The sequence below is a fragment of the Chiloscyllium plagiosum genome, chromosome 17 (genome assembly GCF_004010195.1).
Source record: "Chiloscyllium plagiosum isolate BGI_BamShark_2017 chromosome 17, ASM401019v2, whole genome shotgun sequence".
Taxonomy (NCBI): domain Eukaryota; kingdom Metazoa; phylum Chordata; class Chondrichthyes; order Orectolobiformes; family Hemiscylliidae; genus Chiloscyllium; species Chiloscyllium plagiosum.
In genome coordinates, this window is record NC_057726.1 from 65531923 (window position 1) to 65553972 (window position 22050).

Here is a 22050-nt window from a genome sequence, read left to right on the forward strand (position 1 = left end):
GTGAGGATGGCAGATTTCCTTCCTGAAAGTACATTATCAACTAGAGGGAATTTTATAACAATGGTTGATAATTTGATGGTGCCTGTGACACTCATTTTCAATTCCTGATTTCATTAAGTGCATTTAAATTTTATGGCTACAATGGGATTTGAATCTCTGTCCCCGGACCATTAGTTTGGGCCTCTGGATTTCTAGCCCACCACTACACCACTGTCCTCCCAAAAGGAGGCCTGAGCTTACTCTGGGGATGATTGGTGCCGATGGTGCTAGACACTCTACTGCTATCCATTTGAGATATGATGCTAAGTGGCAATCTAAAGGAGGGGGAGGAAATAGGAAAAGGACATATGCCAAGTGAAAGCCAATGTGTATCATCCTCACACCAATGCAAACACCCTTGTCCTTTGCTTGTTGTGCAGCCTCCTGCTTTGTGTGTGATTTTTCTTTGCGTGAGTCTGATCTCGTCTTAAATTGTCTCCCTCACCTTCCCTCCCTCACGCCCTTCCACCACCACACCCCTCCCCAACCCCCCAGCAGTGTAAACAGTACAAACAGTAGCACATCTCGCTCCAGTGGTTCCCAAACTCACTCACCAAGTTCAAACTATCGCTACCGCAGCTTGGCCCATCCTGCAAGTGCCAGTACCCGCCTTTCCAGTGTCTCCTCGCACGACTCTGGCTTCATATCCCAGGATGCCATGTACTCCAAACCGCCATCACCTATGCCATCGGATATTACCAGCCAGGTAAGTACAGTTTAGCTTCTTGACTATATATTCCCATGGATGAAATGTTCATCTGAATGTAAGGAATCGTGAGCAAATCAGTGTTATTGTGCTGTCACATGTGAGTCATGATGAACATGTCAATGAAAGAAGTTGCATTAACATAGTACAAGTGTATATTCCAAAAAGCTTTGCAACCAGTTTTGAAGTGTAATTATACTATTGTAATGTATGAAAATGTGGCAGTCAGTTTATGGACAGAAAATGCCTACAAAACAACAATGAAGTAATTAACTGACTTTTTTTGTGACAATGTTTGAGGGATTAAAATTGGCCAGCATGAGGGAGAATGCTTTCGAAAAGTGCTAGAAGGATCTTTTGTGCCCACCAGAAAGGGCTGACAAGACCTTAATTTATCCTATCTAACAGGGCTTTCAACACTGTTAAATACAATCAATTCATCAAAATACACCTTCCTATACTAAACATTTATGAAGATAATGTATATTTCTTGGAGGTAACATGAGATGAATGTTTACATTATTGTAACTTGCTTATAACAAAATTGAAGAGAATGTTGACACTATAAACATTGTAAGCCTATAGCACAATCACTTGCATTTATTTTGTACCTTGAACATTGGTAAATATCCCAAGGGGCTTCACAGCAATGTTAACCAGAACACTGTAATGTGAGACAACTGCTAATTTTCTAAACACCCAGCACCAGAATGAGAGGATGTTCACAGTTTTAAGTTTGAATCCATAACCTACAGCAGTAACAGCCGTGGCTCAGTTGGTTGCACACTGAATTCTGAACTAAATTGGTTGCAGATTCATGTCTAACTTAAGCACAAAAAGAGTCTCGGCAGTCATACCGTTGCCAATCTTAAGAACAAGAGACCCTCCACAGTGCTAATATTTAAATCCACAACACTGGGTAAGCTTCCACGGGAAACCATTCTATGTTAGTGGTGTGCCCTTGTTACACTTTAAAATGGACTCCCAACAATAACAAGTGACTATAATTTTCCCCAGAGCTTTTACCAGAAGGCAGGTCCTGCATGCCAATAGTGCCAAAAACATCATCAGTTGCATATATCATTTGGATTGTGTTTGGTTTGTTAAAAATAAACCTTCTTCAATCCCATATTAAATTCACACTAAAATAGTACCACCAGCTAGGAAAGAACACAAGAGGTGATGGATTCATTCTATTCAGCATTTGCTTAGGTTTTTATGACTTTAAAATACTGTACTACAGTTAATGTTGTAAAAAGAAAAACCCATTCACACAGAAAATGATGTCATCGTTCCAGCTTAAGACATTCAGTCTTCTTGAGTTTCTGCAACAACCAGGTTGATTTAGAGCACATTGTTCCTGGTTGTTTTGTTCCAAAGTAGATTGCTCCATACTGATACATGGCGAAGAGTCTTGTAACAGTGTTGTATGGAATGGACTGCTTTGAAGCAATTTTACTGATATACGGTGGTCAACCAAACTGCCTCCTCTGTGGATTTGGCCATGATCTTTTTGATCATACAGTCATAGAATCCCTAGTGTGGAAGCAGGCCATCTGACCCATCAGGTTCACACCGACCCTCAGAAAAGCATCTCACCCAGACCCACCTCCATCCCCCCCATCCCTGTAATCCTGCCCTTCCCATGGCAAATCGACCTAGCCTACAAGTCCCTATACACTATGAGCAATTTAGCACGGCCAGTCCACCTAACCCGCACATTTATGGACTGTGGGAGGTAACAGGAACACCCGGATGAAACCCATGCAGGTATAGGGAAAATGTGCAAAATCCACAGACACCTGAGACTGGAATCAAACCTGGGTCCCTGGCACTATGAGGCAGTAGTGCTAAGCACCAAGCCACCACACTTGGGAAAACTTGGATAATGGCAACAGCCCATCATCTCCTTTGCTGTCTCCACCCCATATTCCATTTTGTTCTGTAGAGGACAGCAGGATACACAGCTTCAGAATTAAGCATCGAACCACTTCTATCTGATTCCCTCCCCACTATTACCCTTTCCTTTGCTTGGATCTCACAATTAAGGTTTCATGCTACCTGTGATTGGTCATTTATGGAATCAATTGACCTCACTGACACAAAGAATAACCTGAAAAATCAACAGAAACAGTCCCCACCACTGCATTCAGAACTGGGAATTGTTGCAGCACTGCTTTGAGATAAGTAAAAGCTGAGTTGGATCTAAAACTGATGCTGCTTTATTTTCCCATCTTTGCTGCCTTGCCTGGCAAAGTTTGTTGAATGGTTTTCAGCAGCTTCACAGTTAACCCATGCTCATGTAGCTTGGATACTATCAATAGGCCATGTTATCCTCCTTCCCCTTCCACAAAGTAGCTTACAGAACTAGAATGGTACAAACCAACCAGTCCAAATACTGTTCCTTGCAGAACATTGCTGCATGTTTGACATTCTAACCAGATGTACTCTCTTCCCCTTTTATTGCTTCTCTGTCTCATGTGATCTTTGAACCCTGGACGCCGACAGAAGTCATCAAGCTCCGCTTCCTCTGAGGCATCGGAGACGTGTCAGTCAGTTAGCGAGTGTAGCTCACCTACCTCGGTTAGTTCTAGCTCCACAGCAGGAGCCTGGTCAGGTGGTGAAAAGGTGAATCACCCATATCCATTGCCAATTCTGCAATTGGGCCTGCAAAGCCAGAATCAGATAATTTAGACAAGATAAACAGGTTAACCCATGTTGCTTCTTAATTTATTCAGATGTATTTTGGAGACAACTGCAATCTCCCTTTTTGATACTGTAAGCTTTTGAAGTTCTTTTTATATATATGTAGATACACTATGACTTTTCCATAAGCAGATTGTTCATTCTATGTTGAATGTACAGGGATCATACCTGTCCACGTTATACCCACTCACTGCTTGTCACGTTTAAATGATAGAGCTTCAGAAACTGCACCTTTGTCTATCTATTGATTTAACCTGCTTGAAAATCATGGTAGATTACATAGATTAATTGTACTTATTAATATATTTAGAATAAAACATAATTATCAACCATGATGCTCAGCAAAACTAGATACTACAGTGTAAGAGAGAGAAAACTTACAGGAATATCCAGTCTGACAACTGGAGTTTTTTTTTGATGATTGCTTATGCAAATTTCTAATGCGTTTCAAAATATTTTAAGCCCATTAGAAAGTTAAAGTGATATAACAGAAAAAGCTACGACAATACATAGCAGAGTCATTTCAAAGGGGGTCTGTTGGATACAAATACTTTGAAAGCTTACAGTATTTACCACAAATTTCACTAATATGTTAATGGGAAAATGTGGAAAGATTGACAGAGCTATATAGAGGTTTGGATGGTGGGCTGGGGGAGGCAGGTGATGAATATTTTGTTTCTCTGGCTTTGGAGGCCTTGTGCTTGTACCTACATTTTAAGGAAATGTTCCAAAAAACACAACTTGTCATTAAAACAACCTAAGCCTACCCATCCTATCTTGTTAAGGTGGAACTGATCTGAAAACATTGCTTTCTTTTGTGTCTGAGTTGTGGCTTTGGCAATCACAGCCACTTTGAGACCAGCTTGCTTTGGATTTTAATATTTTGGTGATTCATAGCCACGGGACCTCCTGCCTGTTAAAACTGAGAAACCCCTTCCTAGTTTGGTAGGTCTCTGTGTGGAAGACCTTAGTGAGATGCCAAGGACCTGATGTTGTGATTGAAGCAAAGGTCAGGTAGTAGATTTTCAACTTGCCACTCATGTCTAATGGTGTTGCAGATTGCTTTACTACATTCTCCAATGATGGCTGATCCTATGCAATTGCAATTACCTGACTAGAAGCTTTCCCCATCACTTTGTTGTCAGCCCAGTTTTTCCTTAGTGTAGATATGCAACTCAATTTAGATATCTTTACTCAATTCTAATGTGGCAGTAGCTCAAGTTCCCATTGCCAAATTGAACCACTATACTGATACAGTAATGCTTATTCCTTATCCCTAAAGCCCCGTTTCAATAGGTAACTTGTGATTTGAGAATGTTCTGTGAGGTCAGCAGAGCCACAGAATGTTAGCATACCAGTCGATCACATGACCAATAAGCACCTCCACTATTTTCCCATAACAATAGTGGTGCAGATGGTATGCTAATGATAATGTCACTGAACCAGTAATACTAGGGTTCAACTAGTATCAACTGTCATTGATTTATAATGAATTGTACTAATGTCCTTTTGGAAAGGAAATCTGCTGTCTTTACCTGGTCAGGCCTATGTGTGTCTCTAAACTCACAGCAATGCAGTTGACTCTTAATTGCCCTTTGAAATGACCAAACAAGTCAATCAGTTCAAAGCCAATTAAGAATAGGCACCAAATCCTGAACTGAGAAGAATAAAGATAAAAATAGTTTAATCACTGGATTTTTCTGGTTAAATCATTATATGGTACAAAATTGAATATTTGGAGTCTATGAAGGTCATCAGATGGTGTAAGGTATTATAGAAGTTGTGTTTTTTGGGCATTTCCTATACAAACCCTCCAGTGGCTGCCCATTCGTTGCCTGTGCTGATATCATGTTCTTCCATCTGCAGTTCATGCCTGGGTATGTGTATTACCATCTTCCTAGTGAGTGCTGTTCACCTGCGTTCTCTGGCTCTACTCCCATTATCTCTGATATAAAGGCCTGCAGTAGGCCTAACCCTGCTGTGCTCCCTGAATCCCCTCCCTTTAACCACTCCCTCGGACCTGGCACTGCTCTCTCATCAACGATTCCTAGTTGGAAGGTTTGTTTCATCACCATTTCATTTTTATGTTTTACTTTTGGCTTTTTTCTGATTACATTCCTTTCACTCATCCATCATCCCCCTGAATCATTTGCATGTTTCAACCTTGCAGTTGATTAGTATTTAACCCACCCCACTCTTTTTAGACAGCTTTTTCTAAGTGCAGTAAGCACAATGTATCACAACCTGGGGTTGCGTAAAGCTGGGGAAAAGCAGAATTAACTGAGAAGTCAGCCATTCTCAGTTAGCTTGTGTGGGGTCACTGGGTGCGGTTAGTGGTGGGAGTGGAAGAGAAGCTGAGTTGAGGGTTTGCAGTTTGGGGCCAGACAGAAGTAGGAGAAAGGCAGAGAAGGAAATCACAGCTTTTAAAAATATCAAAGGATAAGAGAAAAAGGCCAAGAGGGGGAAAGAAAGCAATGCATATCGAGGGGATAAAAGACTTAAATGGAAGGTGCCCAGAAGGCAGAGGAAAAGGATATAAAGTGATCCCAGGCTAAGACACATGGGATGATGTTCTCAGGGAATACTGCGGAACCCCAGTGATTACAGCTTGATTGTTCTTATTCATGAATGATTGACTTCTTCCAATGTGTCCCTGGAAGTAACAAGGTCATTTGAAATGAATAGGACCATTCTCAGCCCACGTCTTGTTATGAATGAGCTTATAATGCTGTATAAGATTCCCAATGTAAAATTGAAAAACCTAAACAGTGGAAACCCATGCTTGATACCAATGTTCATACAACACTGTCCTGGGGCATTTTATTTACAGGTGTCTTTGAGAGAAGGCAAATAATGGTGGTGCAATGGTAAAAGCAATGGACGACTAATCCTGTGGTCCACATTCTGCTGACATGGGTTAGAATCCCATCTCAGCACATAGTAACATTTAACTTCAATTCATAAACCTGGAATTGAAATCTACTGTTATGTTGGAGATTGTCAAAAACACTGATGTGGTTCACTAGTGTACTTCAGGAAGGAAACCTGCCATTTGGCCTGTATATAACTTCAGAATCACAGTAATGTGGATACCACTTGACTATCTTCTGAAACAGCCTAGCAAGCCAGTCAGTTTGAGGGCAATTAAGGATGGGGAACAAACGTTGGCCTTGCCAGTGACGTTGACATCTCATGAAAGGATAAAGAACAAAATTATGGGAGTAGGATTCTGGAAAGTGAGGAAAGCCCCAGTCAGTGAAGTCAGTTTGGAAGCTCTGCCACTGAGCATGTAGTGGAGGGACAGGGTTGTACTGTGTCCAGAATGGGAGATGTTTGCAGAGGAGAGGGGAGCAGATGAAGGGATATCCCATGAGAACAGGGATGTTGAAGTAAATGTTTTGGGAAATAGTGAAGAGTGATGGATGAGCAGAACCTAGTGTAGGCAAGCACTTGGATGGCCAAGTATTGGATATGAGATAAAAAGGTTTGTGAAGCCAACTTTACATAATCCCAGAATGCTGTTTCTTTAGCCCTCAAAAAGCTGCCTCATTGTGAAATTTCAACCAAACTAAATACTAGGCTCCCTTTAATATTGCAACCCATTACTTTCTTTTTTTTTATTCACTGGTCACTTCCCTCAACTTTCCAGGACTGGTCAAAACCTGGTCCATATGACCAGCCAATGGTGAACACTTTGCAGAGACGCAAGGAAGCAGTGGAACGCTATCGGGAGGCAGAGACGGTCTCAGGCACAGTGGTCTATGCGGGAATAGGAGTGGATGAGATACAGAGGCCCCGCATGACAGCAGCATCACTTGCTGCTAAGGTACAGTATGTGAGTGTGCCATCCTTACACATTTTCCCAACCCCCTCCTTTGCATCCCCCAGTCACTACCTGTGTGCCAGGTTATGTTCCACATCCAGGTCTTGAGATCCTGCCTTCAAGTTAAGCGAGTATCTCTCTCTCAATCTGGAATAGGAAAGGCCAGGACTATGACCAGTTATCAAAGTGGTATCACTGAATCTCCAGTACATGATTGAGCGTAAGGTAGCATCTGGAAGAGAAAAAGAATGGTGTAGGTCATTCAGCCCCTGGAGTCTGTTCTGTCATTCAGTCAAGTGCCCTTTTCTTAGTGGGTACATGATAAGCTTTAACAGTACCTCTTCCTGTCATTCCTTGTATTGTTTTGCTGGTCCTATTTTGGTCTTGGAATAAACGCAAAGACTGTTTATCATACTGCCTCCATTGGTTCCACATGGCAACCTTTACATTCTCCAGTAGCTCTGGTGAAAAGTTATCGCACAGTCAGCAGGCTGATATTTAATGGCAATCTAAAATACAAAAGATGTCCAAAAGCAGGAAATGCACAGACCAATGTTGGGAGATCTTCGATAAAAAGGGAGGGTATTTGAGTTCAACATTGACTGGCTGGTCCCCTCTCCATCCTGACCCAATACATAGAAAAACTGGCAAAGGCCAAACTGACAGAGGAGCAGAAAGTGCCAATACATACTCCTTAGAAATAGGATGAAGGCTGATAATTGGGTAACCTCAGGCAGTGGGTTTCTCTTAATGTTAACTGAATAACTTGGTGTTCTCCCTGACAGGGAGAGACATTCTGTTTGTTTGTAGTAAGCACTCGTCATTCTTTTCACAGCACGGGGAGGAAATCTCCACAGCAGCCAGTGATCTAGCCATGGTACTGACTCGTGGGCTCAGCCTGGAACACCAGAAAAGTAGCCGTGACTCTCTGCAGTACTCCAGCGGTTACAGCACCCAAACCACAACTCCATCCTGCTCTGAAGATACTATTCCTTCCCAAGGTACTTCCATCGGGAGATCTCTCTGTGCTCCCTTTCCAGGTGTTTACCTCTGCACAAGTAACACATTCCGCGCTGATCAAGAGACCATAGATACAGAGAATCAGAAATTTCCCTTTCCATGCTGTATGTCTGACGTGCATACTCTCAGTTCCTGCTCTGTCCTGTAACATACCGAAGGGAAATAAGCTTGAATTGTATGATTGAAAGCATTGTAGATTTATTTGTCTTGATACATCGCAATCTGGGTATACTGACCTCTGTAATGTTGTGTGGCTCTGCTGGTCACACACACAGGGTAGCTTATTATTGTGTTGTACAGTTTCTTTTGTTCCAAACCCGTTGTGACTTCAGTCAGCACATGAATGAATCCCTGCTTTAATGAGCACATACATGTGTTGCAAAAATTTGAAATAATGTAATGCACTTTTAAAAAATATTTTGGAGTTAAGAAAAAGTGCAAGAATTTATTAATGTATAAAATTGCACAGATGTTTTCATTAGAATTCCCTTCCTTGCGGTCTCATCAGTAGCACGTTTTTAACCTGATGATGAGAGATTATGAGATCTTAAAAAAAACAGAAGCAGGAGTAGACTATTTGGACCCTCATGCCTCTTCTGCCATTCAGTAAGATCGTGGTTCAGCTCATTGTGGCCTTAAATCTACTTTCCTGCATGTCCCTGATAACCCTTGACTTTCTTGACAATCAAACATCTTTCTAACTCAGCTTTGAAAGAGTTAACGGCCAGTGTCCACTGCTGTCTGAAAAGATCTTGTAAGACAGCAAATTCGTCCTCAGCTTCTTCTTAAAGGGAAAGCACTTAACACTACATCCCTGGTTCTGGACTCCCCCATAAAGGGGATATCGTTCAACATCCACCCTGTCAAGTGTTTTCAGAATGTTTAAAATTTTCACACGAACATAAGGAGTAGGAGTCAGCCATTGGGTTGATCTGATCACCAGCCTAAGTCCATGTTTCTGCTTACCCCAAAAAGCCATATGTCAACCTCTTTAGCCAAAGATCTAACTTTTAGTAAGGTCACTTCTCGCTAAACGTCCATAAGCCTTCCCCAACGTACTCATCGTTACCTTTATGTTTAAAATCCCTTCAGCCCAGGAATCACCCAATGAACTTATCCAAATTGCTTCTAATGCAAGTACAGAACAACCTTGATTATCTAAACGAGATGAGTCGGGAGTATTTTGTTTGGATAACGTTTTTACGAGACCTTGAGATCTTGTTCAGATAATCTGAAATTCGGATAACCGAGGTTTTTCTGTATTAAGTATATCCCTCCTTGGATAACAAAGCCAGAACAGTACGTAGGACTTCCGGGTATAGTCTCAACAATGCCCTGTACAGTTACATTAAACTTTCCCTACTTTTATATTCTATCTGTTTTGCAATGAAGGCCAATATTTCATTTGCTTTTCTAATTACTTGCTGTAACAACTTGCCCACTCAATTTGTATCCTTTTATAGACTTTGTCCTCCTCAGAACTTTTTCTATCAATACTTGTATCTTAGCAAATTCGAATTCCAAAACTAGGGACTGTAAATACAAGATCATTCTTATTAAAGTTTGTGAGAAGATTTGTAGCTCGGGTGCTCGTTGCTGTGGTTCTGTTCGCCGAGCTGGAAGTTTTTGTTGCAAACGTTTTGTCCCCTGTCTAGGTGACATCCTCAGTGCTTGGGAGCCTCCTGTGAAGCGCTTCTGTGGTGTTTCCTCCGGCATTTATAGTGGCCTGTCCCTGCCGCTTCCGGTTGTCAGTTTCAGCTGTCCGCTGTAGTGGCCAGTATATTGGGTCCAGGTCGATGTGTTTGTTGATGGAGTTTGTGGATGAGTGCCAGGCTTCTAGGAATTCCCTGGCTGTTCTTTGTTTGGCTTGCCCTATAATGGTATTCGACTGGGACAACACTACCATTATAGGGCAAGCCAAACAAAGAACAGCTAGGGAATGGCACTCATCCACAAACTCCATCAACAAACACATCGACCTGGACCCAATATACCGGCCACTACAGCGGACAGCTGAAACTGACAACCGGAAGCAGCAGGGACAGGCCACTATAAATGCCGGAGGAAACACCACAGAAGCGCTTCACAGGAGGCTCCCAAGCACTGAGGATGTCACCTAGACAGGAGACGAAACGTTTGCAACAAAAACTTCCAGCTCGGCGAACAGAACCACAGCATCATTCTTATTAAATTCAAGAGGGGAATAATTAGTAAATTCTTAACTCAATGAGTTCCTATAATATGACCTTGCTCCATTGTGATGTGTTGATATAGATATTGCAATAATAATCCAGACACAAGGTAATGCTCTGGGGACACATTCAAATTCCACTGGTGAAATTGAACTTCATAATTAATAAAAATCTGGAACTGATAGTTTGTTACCTTTGTTGAGACTAGTTATCTTCAATTCTCATTTTAAAAAGACCCATCTAACTCATTAGTATTCAAGGTTTACATAAAGATTTGTTGCTCGGGTGCTGCTTGCTGTGGTTGTGGGTATATTTACTGATTGTTGTGGTTCTGTTCGCTGAGCTGGGAATTTGTGTTGCAGACATTTCGTCCCCTGTCTAGGTGACCTCCTCAGTGCGTGGGTGCCTCCTGTGAAGTGCTTCTGTGATGTTTCCTCCGGCTCCCAAGCACGGAGGATGTCACCTAGACAGGGGACAAAACATCTGCAACATAAATTCCCAGCTCGGTGACTAGAACCACAACAACGAGCACCCGAGCTACAAATCTTCTCATAAACTATGTTTACTGAGCTGTGAAGGTGATTTGCAGATGTTTCGTCCCCTGTCAAGGTGACACCTTCAGCGCTTTGGAGCCTCCTGAAGCACTGCTGTACTGTCTCTTCTGGAATTTATTTGGTTCTGTTCTTGCTGCGTCCGGTTGCTCATTGTAATGGGCGGTATATTGGGTCTAGGTCTATTTGCTTGTTGATGGAGTCTGTGGATGAGTGCTATGCCTCTAGAAATTCTCTGGCTTTCCTCTGTTTAGCTTGTCCTATGATCGTTGTGTTGGCCCAGTTGAATTTTTGGTCCTCGTCATTTGTGTGTATGGCCACTAGGGACAGCTGTTAGTGGCTAGTTGGTGTTTGTGGATGTGGGTTGCTAGTTGCCTGCCTGTTTCTCCTATTTAGTGTTTTATGCAGTCTTTGCATGGAATCTTCTAAATTACATCTGTGTTGCACATGAGGGGTATAGAGACTTTTGTTCTGGTGAGTTGTTGTCTGAGCGTGGCTATCTGTTCTGAGATTTTTTTAATATATAGTAGTGTGGTTAGTGTGTTGGGTTGTGGCATGTTCTTGTCACGTTGTTTGTCTGTTAGGCATCTGCAGATGAAGTTGCAGGATATCTGTTCTTGGTGAAGACTCTGGAGAGATGTCCTTCTTCTCTTCGCATGTTGGGAGTGATGCAGTGTGTTGTAGCCTTTTTGAACAGGGTCCTAATGCAGCTTCTCTTGTGCGTATTTGGGTGGTTGCTGTTGTAGTTCAGGATCTGGTCCATGGTGTGGCTTTCCTGTACACTCTTGTGGTGCATTCACCATTCTGTGTTCTTTGTACGATCATATCCAGGAATGGGAGTTGATTGTTGGTTTCCTCCTCTCTCGTAAATCTGATACCTGTGAGAATGGTGTTGATAATCCGGTGTGTGTTCTCAATTTCTGTTCTCTTAATAATTACAAAAGTATCATCCACATATCTGATCCATAGTTTGGGTCGGATTTGTGGGAGGGCTGTTTGTTACACTCTTTGCTTCTCTGCTTCTGCAATGAGCCCGGAGATAAGTGAGCCCATAGGTGTCCTATTGATCTGTTCATATATTTGGTTATTGATTGTGAAGTGTGTCATCAAGCACAGGTCTAGTAGTTTGAGTATGCAGTCCTTGTTGATAGGTTCCCCATTGTGTTGTCTTTTCTGTTTGTCCAGGAAATTAGCTATTGTCTCTCTGGCTCGAGTTTTGTCAATTGAAGTGAATAGTGCCATTACATAAAATGAGACCATTGCTTTGTTCTGGTCTGTTTATATTCTTGATGCTGTGATGATCCACTGATAAGGTGTTTCCGTTTTTGTTGAGGTTATTTTGCCCGTTGACATGACGGGAGTTCCTGGAAGTGCCACAATGGATCATCTTTCTTCAGTCTGGATTACTTGGTTTGGTGGATTCTTAACAACCATACTAAAATGATTTAACATGCCACTTTGTTGCAGCAGTTAGGGACGGGTAACAAAATAGCATCATCAGAAATGACCAGTGTCAGAAAATAATTGATTTCTGAGGTGATTAGTTGAGTACAGGACAGAAAAAGGAACAAAAATGTTTACGGAAGGGATGAGATGAGACAGATGGAAGAGAAGTCTGGACTTGAGTGTGAACAATAACATGGTCCAGAGGGTTTGAATGGCCTGTTACATTGCTTTATATTCTGTGTGATTATAAAGGAGCTGGTTGAAATCTTAGTGCATTATGGAGAAAAGAAGGATAGTCTATTCACCGAGTACCTAGTGCCAATGGTGGACTAACTAAAACTTTGAACAGCCAAGATGCAATAATCTAGTGTGCTAATGCTTCTCACAGTTCAACTTGTCTATAGTCACTTACTGACCAAGATATTCAATATTACCAGTGACTCTCAGTTGGCATACGAGACTGTTGAATTGCCTCCTTAGTAAAGGTACCAGTTTCCTTGCTAGATAATCTGACAAAATGCCAAGTATATGAAAACCAGAGACGATGCTTGATACTTGTAGAAGTCTGAGTATGCTCATAGAAAGATCCTCAGATGTAACATGGTTTAGACTTTGTATTTCCATTCTTATTTTCTTACCCCTTGAGGGTCCATTCTGTGCCACAAATCCATATGGACTGAGACTTCCCAGAAATGGTCCAGATCTATCAAATATGAAGGAAGACAATAAAAAACAAATGACTGAGGGAATGTTAAGTGATCGATCTCAGTTCAGGATTAATAAGGTCACTTGCAATGTCCCTTTCCAGTGTCCTAACTACATATCCTTGAACAATGAGTACTTTATCACTGCCTGTTCACCTAACCCACACATCTTTAGATTGTGGGAGGAAACTGGTGCACCTGGAAGAAACCCACACAGACATGGGGAGAATGTGCAAACTCAACACAGACCGTGTTAGTTAGCGATAAAAGTAGAGTAATTGGATAGGGAAATGGATTTGGGTGGGATAGTCTTCAGAGGGTCGGTGTGACTTGTTGGGCCAAAGGGCCTGTTTCCACAATGTAAGGATTCTAAGATCCTTAGACTGCAGAGCCAGTTGATGAAAACTGTACCTTCCTGGACTACACAGTTTTCAATGTAACACTCTGCCTGTTAAATGGATCCATTGAGGTTGTAGTGGGCTTCAGTACTGTCTATACCTGGAGGAGAACTCTTGCTGGCTGTGATTTATCAACTTGTGTCAGAGATACTTCTTTTTGCCATTAGTGTAGCTTATTAAGATTAAAAGCCTCACTTAGCTGTATCCTTAGGGAGTAGGAGAAAGTGAGAACTCCAAATGCTGTCAGTTGGAGTGTGGCGCTGGAAAAGCACAGCAGGTCAGGCAGCATTCTAAAAGCAGGAGAGTCTGCGTTTCAGGCTTAAGCCCTTCATGTGGAGGGGAAGTAATTATGATAGGTCAGTGGGGATTCTGGAGCGGGTAGGTGGGTTGAAGACTTCAAGGCAGAGATGACCTGGGAATGCAGTGGGAGAGGAGTGTCCAGTTATGGAACCTGCTGTGCTGTAGTTAGTTAGTAGACCCATTATTAAATGCTCCTCAAAAATACTTGTTCGCCCTGAAAAGGCCAACCCTGCAGTCATAGAGATGTACAGCACAGAAACAGACCCTTGGGTGCAACTCATCCAGGCTGACCAGATATCCTAAATTAATCTAGTCCTATTTGCTAGCACTTGGCCCATCTCTCTCTAAACCCTTCCATTTCATGTACCCGTCCATATTTCTGTACCTGAGCAACAAAAGCTTACACATTATTAACTGCGAGGGTCCTTGCGGTGACCTGCCTCAAGTAATTAACGACGCTTTCCCTCTCCACAGTTTCAGACTACGATTGCTACTCGGTGAACGGCGATGTGGAGACGGAACACCAGAGCGAGTTCGACCGGTCGTCGACCATCCCGCGGAACAGCGACATCGCGCAGAGCTACCGCAGAATGTTCCAGACCAAACGGCCGGCCTCCACAGCCGGCCTGCCCTCGGGCGGCAGCACGCAGAACGTTTCCGTCACCCCGGGCGTCGCCACCATTCGGCGCACGCCGTCCACCAAGCCGTCGGTGCGGCGGGCCCTGTCGAACGCGGGCCCCATTCCCATCCGGCCTCCCATCGTGCCGGTGAAGACACCCACCGTGCCCGACGGCCCGGCGAGGGTCGGCAGCGAGGAGTGCGTGTTCTTCGGCGGCGAAGACACGTCGCCGAACGCCTCGGAGTACGCCAGGTCGTCGCCCAAACGGTTGAGCCTGCCGAACGCGGTGTGGGGGGGCGGGGGCAGCGGCGCAGGCGCAGTGGAGGTCTCCGTGTACCCGGCGGGCGCCACGCTCTCGAGCGAGGAGGAGCAGCAGTTGGCCGCCAACCGCCACAGCCTGGTCGAGAAGATCGGCGAGCTCGTGGCCAGCGCCCAGGCTCTGGGCGACGGACAGTTCCCCTTCCCCGCGGTGCCCGACAGCGGAGGCGGCGGCCTCCCCCCGCGCTCTCCCGACGACGCCCCCGAGGACATGCTCACCGCCATCCGCCGAGGGGTGAAGCTCCGGAGGACCGTCACCAACGACAGGTCGGCGCCCAGGATTTTGTGACAGCGAGGGCCCGACTCTTGAGAGCATTGACTGACTCAACCAGGTTGGTTTCCAACGCAGTGCCATGAACTACCTTTTAAACCAAGCAACTGTGGTGTGGTGGAGTGAAACATTTTAAATTAAGATACGGCAGATTTTAAAATGAGTGTACTATTGTTAGTTCTAAAGAGGAATTTAACGTTTCGTTCCTTACAGATATTCTACCGGCCATTTAACGGACTCACCTGTTTCGTGGCATTTTTCTTTTGCCTGCCCTCCCCCAGCTTTTTGCGGTATTTGGTGCGAAAACAAAAAAAAAATAACGTGCTGTGTGTTCGCTTCACTGAGGTGGTTTGCACTTGACCTCGGTGTGTGTCAGTCCTCAATGTGTGTCTCTGGCCTCCTCCCCCCAGCCAGGTCCTGTCTCAGCCACAGTAACGAGAGAGAGAGAAAAGATCAGGCTCCCCAGAGCAGTGATAGACGTTTAGAAGGGTATTTAGAAGAAATTTAGCTGAGACGAGGGCAAGTCGGAAGGGATACTTGGTGCATCTTGCTCCTGCTGTGTAGGTGAGTGTTACTTGTTCAAGTCAGGTTGCTGGAAGGGAGTTTTGAATTTGAGACTAAACATTGGTGATTATTGCTTCTCCCCCAAGTAACATTCATTTTTAGTTGAGAAGGAAACTCATGACCTAATTATCCGTACTCATTGACACCTAAGCTTCAGGACTTAACCAGTGAAAACGGATTTTGTGGGCTCTCAAATGTCCAGTCATTCTAGATGATCTGCCATGCATACTTTTGCCACTGTTTCATCAACTGGACTATTTTTGTGACAGAATTGAATGGGTACAGGTCAATAAATAGAATGTTTATCTTTCAAAACACTAATTCGGCAACTTCAGCTGGCAATTTTAACATATGTCATTAGAACTGCTAAGGAGTGATAATGCTTTATTGAAAATCCTTGATAAGAGACAAACATAATCTTTGTCAATAATAGCCCAGTTAATTCCTTGTCTACGTTTCACTTTCTGCTGACCTTTTATTTGTAATTTTGAAAAATATATGTGGATAAACAATGGTGCGATAGATTGACACTTCACGAATCACAAAATTAGACTGAAATGTGAGCTCTGTCACCTTTATTGATTCCTCCAGATACAGAGATCATGAAATGCCACTTTGAAACACAGACCAGGAAACCTGTTGCAAGTCATATCATAGGGAAGGGCCTGAGGAGGGTAATTCAAATTCCTAATCTAGTTTAATCTACCAACATATCTATGTGGAAGTATGAGAACCTCACCACGTAGACAATGCAATGTGGTGCTGTTTTTGCTAGGGAAATTGCAGTGTGCTCTTAGACAGTCATGGGGCTGTTTATTATATTTGTTTTCCATGAGTTTTTGGAAGGAGAATATGCTGCAGTGATGTCTGGTGATGCTTTCATTTCATTCCCTCAAATTGCTTCCACCACAACTAGTCCCAGCCTTGCAATTATCAATACTTAACATTCGCATTAATACAGCTGAAAATCCACACTTCTCTCAACCTCATTCACTCTGCAAACACAGCGCAGCTCTAGAGGCACAGAATCTGTAATCGCAGTCTTGGGTCTGTTGCCCTACAGTTTCAAGTTTGCCCACACCCACCTCTACAGAATCCAGTGGACTGTCTGTGAACCGAGTTGGGTTCCCCTCATTCTCTTAATATGAGAAACAACCTCTACTGAGTTTGTAATGAGATAGGGAGTGGTGAGAAGCCATCTACAACCCTGCTTGCTATTTTGATTGTTTCTTACCTAGTATTAATTAGACAGTTGCTCAAATATAATTGGAATAAACTAAATAACTGCTGCAAACACAAAGACATTTTATTTTCTTTTTCAAATACATCAACTGATGAGCATATTTCCAAGTCTTCAAACTAATCCACTGAGAACTCCACACAGGTAAAGTTATTATTTATTAAATGGATGTACTGCCCTTGTATGGCCACATAATATGCTTACTTTAATATAAAGTGCTTTGGCACAGATTTATCAGATACACCGGCTGTCCAATCGTACATTGGTCCACCAGTGGTTCACATGTTCACCCAGCACACAGTACAGGTAAACACAATCTTTGTCCCAACTCATACATCCAACCGCAGTTCGCCTCATAGATGTCTAGGGCTGTGAGAGAAGAATCCCCCCCCACTGAAAATGAATTCACTTGGAAGACTCCAAAATCCTATGAGACACATTATTGTGAGTGTTGATGAGGGAATTCTTCAGAAACATTAATATCTTTTCCACTTTTGGATACTGACTGCAAGGCTTTTAAGTTTCCCATTTATTTCAGAATTCCATTGTTCACTGTTTCCACCTGCATTTGTATTATTGGTGAGTGTGTTGCCTTACTAACTGCAGGAGATACAAAAGGCTGGGAATAACTGTAATGGCAGTAATAATGGAAGATTGTTTAAAATATTTGTTTAAAAACTTGCATTTCTATAATGCCATTTGTGATCTCAGGATTTTTTTGACCTTCCCACCAAGAAGTACTTTTGAAATGTAATCCATTGTTGTAATGTAGGAAATATGGCAGCCAATTTGCACATTGCAAATTAGACAAATGGCCTTTATTGGTGATGCTGGCTAAGGGAACAGTATGGATCAGGATACCAGGAGGACCTTCTTATTCATTCTCTAATCATGTCAGAGGATCTGTTACGTCTGCCAAGGTGGGAGATAGGATATCAGTTTAACATCTCTTCCTTTCACTGTCGCTGGGTCAAAATCCTGAAACTCCCTACTGGCATTGTCTGCTTATGTGGTTCAAGGCGGCAGCTCACCACCCCTTTCTCAAGGGCAATTAGGAATGGGCATAAATGCTGGCCCAACCAGCAACGCCAATGTCTCAGGAGTGAATTTAAAACAAAAGTAGAACTTCCCAGAAGTGAAACACTCTCTCAGTATAGTACTGAAGCACCAGTCTGGGTTATGTCTTTGGTGTGGGAATTGATGCCCGTAGCTCTGGCAATTTGATTTGAATGTATGGACAACCACACACTCAACAATGCCACTGTTGAACAGTGGGCAAGAAAATGTGCCAGGTACATAGTGTGTGAATACCTTGTATAGTTGTGTTTATGCTTATTTTCTATATTAGCTTCTCAAATTATTATTTAAGGGAAGTGAAGTGTATGTTTATTCATTAGAAGTCTATGTATATGCATAGAAAATTGTCTGATTCAGCAGTTCCTACATAATTGGTCCTTGTAGGGAAATGGTTTTAATCTTTCATAATATATAAATTCTTAGTAAACAAAATTTATAACTGAACAGCTTTTTAGGTTTTTCAAATTCTGTTTTGATTTTCATCTTTAAAGCAGTATTTTGTGCAAAACTTGAGGTTTGTTTCAATGGTCTCCATTTTTGCTTAAAGCAGTACTTTGAAAACAGACAGCTCCAGCAAGATCCCAGGATTTGGGATCCACTTCATGGCAATGGAGACACTATAAAATCTCTACCTCAAATCTGAATAAAAATGTATATGAATGATGTATAATATGGGCAGAGCTGTTCTTTGCCCTGATGGCCCCTGGAGTCAAAAGCTTTGCTGCCCTTTCCCCTATTTGGGTTGACATTTATCTGAACGATGAAAGGGCCACTGCTGTCACCAGCAATTTTAAGCCCCAGCCAAGGAACCACATGTAGAATGTGAAACATTTTAATTTTAATGTGTCACCAAGAACCTGCAAATGTTCTGTGACATTTAGTGATGTTCCCCAGCATTTGAACAGAATTTTTAAAAAATACCAGAAGACTTTTTGTGCTTTTAAGCAACCCACTGCTTCAGAAAATAGCAACTACTATTTAAATATTTTTTAAAAAGCATTCAGCAGAGAGAAAAGGAGTGGATTTAAAGGAAAAAATGCCTTTAAAAAGATTTAGTAATTGAGTAGGGCGGGTCTTTATGCTGTTGGAACACTGAAGACTTTTGGGAGCAGGGTGATACCAGTCATATAGAGTGATAGAGATGTACAGCATGGAAACAGACACTTCGGTCCAACCTGGCATAGAAACAGACCCTTCAGTCCAAATCGTCCATGCCAACTAAACTAGTCCTACCTGAGAAAATGAGGACTGCAGTTGCTGGAGATCAGAATCAAGAAGTGTGGCAATGGAAAAGCACAGCTGGTCAGGCAGCATCCAAGGAGCAAGAGAATTGACATTTCAAGCAGAAGCTCTTCAACTCTCCTGCTCCTCAGATACTGCCTGACCGGCTATACCTTCCTAGTGCCACTTGCCTGTGTTTGGCCCATATCCCTCCAAACCTTTCTTATTCATATACAGGGGAACCTTGATTATCCGAACAAGATAGGCTGGCACTATTTCGTTCGGATAATCAATTATTCGTTAAATCGATTAAATGCCTTTCCTCTGGGGCTTGGAATTTTTAAAGTATGCTCTCCATTCAGAAGACTAGTAGCAGCACAAAGCACGCGAACCCCCCCCAACACTGCCCATGCCTGCCCCACTCCCCAACCTTGTCGAATACCACCCCACCCGCCCCTGCCCCCTCTCTGGGGCAGCTGGACTGTCCACCAACAACAAGATTGCTGCTGCTGCCTTTGTGGCGTAAGTCTCCAAATAGCGTGCACACGCACACAGCCGCAGCCACACACCCAACTTTTTACTGCAACATTTTGACAGGTTCCATGTTTGCCCTGTACAGGACAATGTTGGAGAGATTATCTAGGGAAGGGGGGGTTTAGGGTACACTCCTCTGGAGAACTCCAGAGAAAATGTAGGGAGAGAGGGAGGGCGGGAGGTCAGTCATTTGGATACAGTGCTTGTTTAATCACTGTAAACAAAAGACGCGATCACAGTTAGAAACGCATCTTTGATGTAATGTTTCTGTCGGGACATCAAAATCTCCTTCGGATATTCTGATTTTTGAATAATTGGTATTCGTATAATCAAGGTTCCTCTGTACCTATCTAAATGTCTTTTAAATGTTGTAACTGTACCTGCATCTATCACTTCGTTGGCTGTTTATTCCATATACAAACCACCCTGTGTGTGGAAAAAGTTGATCCTCAGGTCCCATTTAAATCTTTCTCTGCTTAAATATGTCCTCTAGTTTTGAATTTCCGCACCCTAGGGAAAATACCTTTGCTATTCACCTTGCCTAAGCCCCCCATGATTTTATAAAAGTCTATAAGGCCATCCCTCAATGTCCTACACTCTAGTGAAAAAAAGTCCCAGTCTATCCAGCCTCTCCTAACTCAAACCTCCAGTTCTGACAACATCATAGTAAATCTTTTCTAAATTTGATTGACACCCAAGTATAAAAAGACTGAAGTAGTTTGATAGAAATTCAGACTTACAGGGTTTATTTACATGCCCTAATTTAGAAGACTATATACAATTACCTCAGTCTTTACAATATTTAATTACCTAGTTTCAGGTGTTAGATAACAGTCTAATTTAGCAACAGCAGACAAGTCATGATAGGTCCTTTGCTGAAACTTACTATGAGCCTCCAAACCCATGTTAGCTCACTTTCAAACAATGCATTGTAGTGTTCTAGTTGTGCACTAATTTAAAAAATACATCAGAATGAAAAATAATTGTGAATTAATTTGAAATGGAGTGTACCAATGAAAGCACTTTAGCTCAACAGTGCAGGATTCTACCTATTTTTGTTTGAATAATTTCTCTCAAATGCCATATCTCCCACTGAGTTTAACTGGTGCTATGAAATTTGCGCACACAATCTGCCTCAAATTCAAATCAGGAATGAATGTTTGGAAAATTACCCCTAAAGGAAGTTGAGAGGAAGAACATTGGGACTTTGGAGTGGTATTGAGAAGGGCTGTGTGTGGGTTTGAAACCCCCAGTGTATCTCAGACAGAGGTAAAGAAGCAGGTACAGGGGTGGCATTTGAGACATCGTTGAAGAGGGATTTTCAAAGAGAGATGGGATTCCTGGCAGTAAGGGAAGGGATGTCAGAGAGGAAAGTGTCAGGTGGCCAGGGGAACAGGACAAAGAAGGAAAGCAATGTTTGAGATGGATGGAAGAGAACTGGGTTCACTTGTTATGATATCCTTGTTTATTGTCTTTTTGTTATTCCCATTTTGGCAAGATGCATGAAACATAGTCATTGGTTGCAGTATACAGGAAAGGGACAGTGAGACCTGCAGTAGTAAAATAAATGTAAATAAATTTTACCCAAGTGACTCCTGTAAAGTTGAGTCCTTTTTTTCAAAGACTATGTTGTTTCCATTATTTCAGTTTCATTTGAGTTTGTGAATGTGCTTGCTGTTGGATGCAAACACGCAAAGAAGCAGGGTGGAAGGAAGTGAGATGGTATTAGAGGTTATGTTGAGATAAGCAGGCATGAAGGAGAGACAGAGGTTGCGATACTAAAAAAGCAAAATACTGCAGATGCTGGAAATCTGAAACACAAACACAATCCTGGAGAAAGTCAGTTGGTCTGGCAGCATCTGTGGAAAATGAGAGAGAGTTAACATTTCAAGCCCAGTTCTTCAGAACTGTGGAATGATATCCAGGAGTTGGACATGTGCTCAGAGAAGAGCAAAATGTAATGGCAGCTAGGAAAGAAAAGAGAACTGTTTTAGTAATTAATCATCAGGACAAAATCACTTAAATGATATGGTAAATATTTCATTTGATTAACAAAGGGACTGCAGCAGTTTTTCACCAGATGTTATGGTGTCACATTGCCTTTAAAAGAGTTTCCCTTTAGAAAAACTGCTAATTTTCATGAATTGAATAAGCAGAATTCTGCTTTTATTCAGGATCACTAACTCGGGATTTTTTTGGCCCATTGCACTTTTGGCATTTGAATTGGACGTTTGGATTTTTATTACATGGGCCTTTAATTTGTTCAAGACATCAAGTTCTCTGAAAACAGTGATTAAGAGGTCAAGCCTCATTATAATATC

General features: G+C 42.4%; 1 protein-coding gene and 1 long non-coding RNA gene across 18 annotated transcripts in view; one reads left to right on the forward strand and one right to left on the reverse strand.

Moving 5' to 3' along the window:
• The window catches only part of LOC122558578 (protein MTSS 2-like), a 145048-nt gene that overhangs the window by 120436 nt on the left and 2562 nt on the right, over positions 1-22050 (forward strand). For 2 of the 17 annotated variants that reach the window (XM_043707339.1, XM_043707341.1), the window contains 5 exons: positions 535-745; positions 3254-3373; positions 7101-7277; positions 8110-8275; positions 14360-19191. In XM_043707339.1, the coding sequence (XP_043563274.1) occupies positions 535-745; positions 3254-3373; positions 7101-7277; positions 8110-8275; positions 14360-15111 (1426 nt within the window). In that variant the 3' untranslated portion in view covers positions 15112-19191. Of the gene's footprint in view, positions 1-534; positions 746-3253; positions 3374-5317; positions 5510-7100; positions 7287-8109; positions 8276-14359; positions 19192-22050 lie in introns of those variants that run through there. The other 15 variants (XM_043707340.1, XM_043707342.1, XM_043707347.1 and 12 more) reach the window with 13 other exon arrangements.
• On the reverse strand, positions 713-14378 carry LOC122558579. The gene is made up of 5 exons (XR_006314185.1): positions 14290-14378; positions 13122-13186; positions 7347-7506; positions 3325-3412; positions 713-797 (listed from the first exon to the last, which is right to left on the reverse strand). It is a non-coding gene; the product is annotated as an uncharacterized LOC122558579 (long non-coding RNA).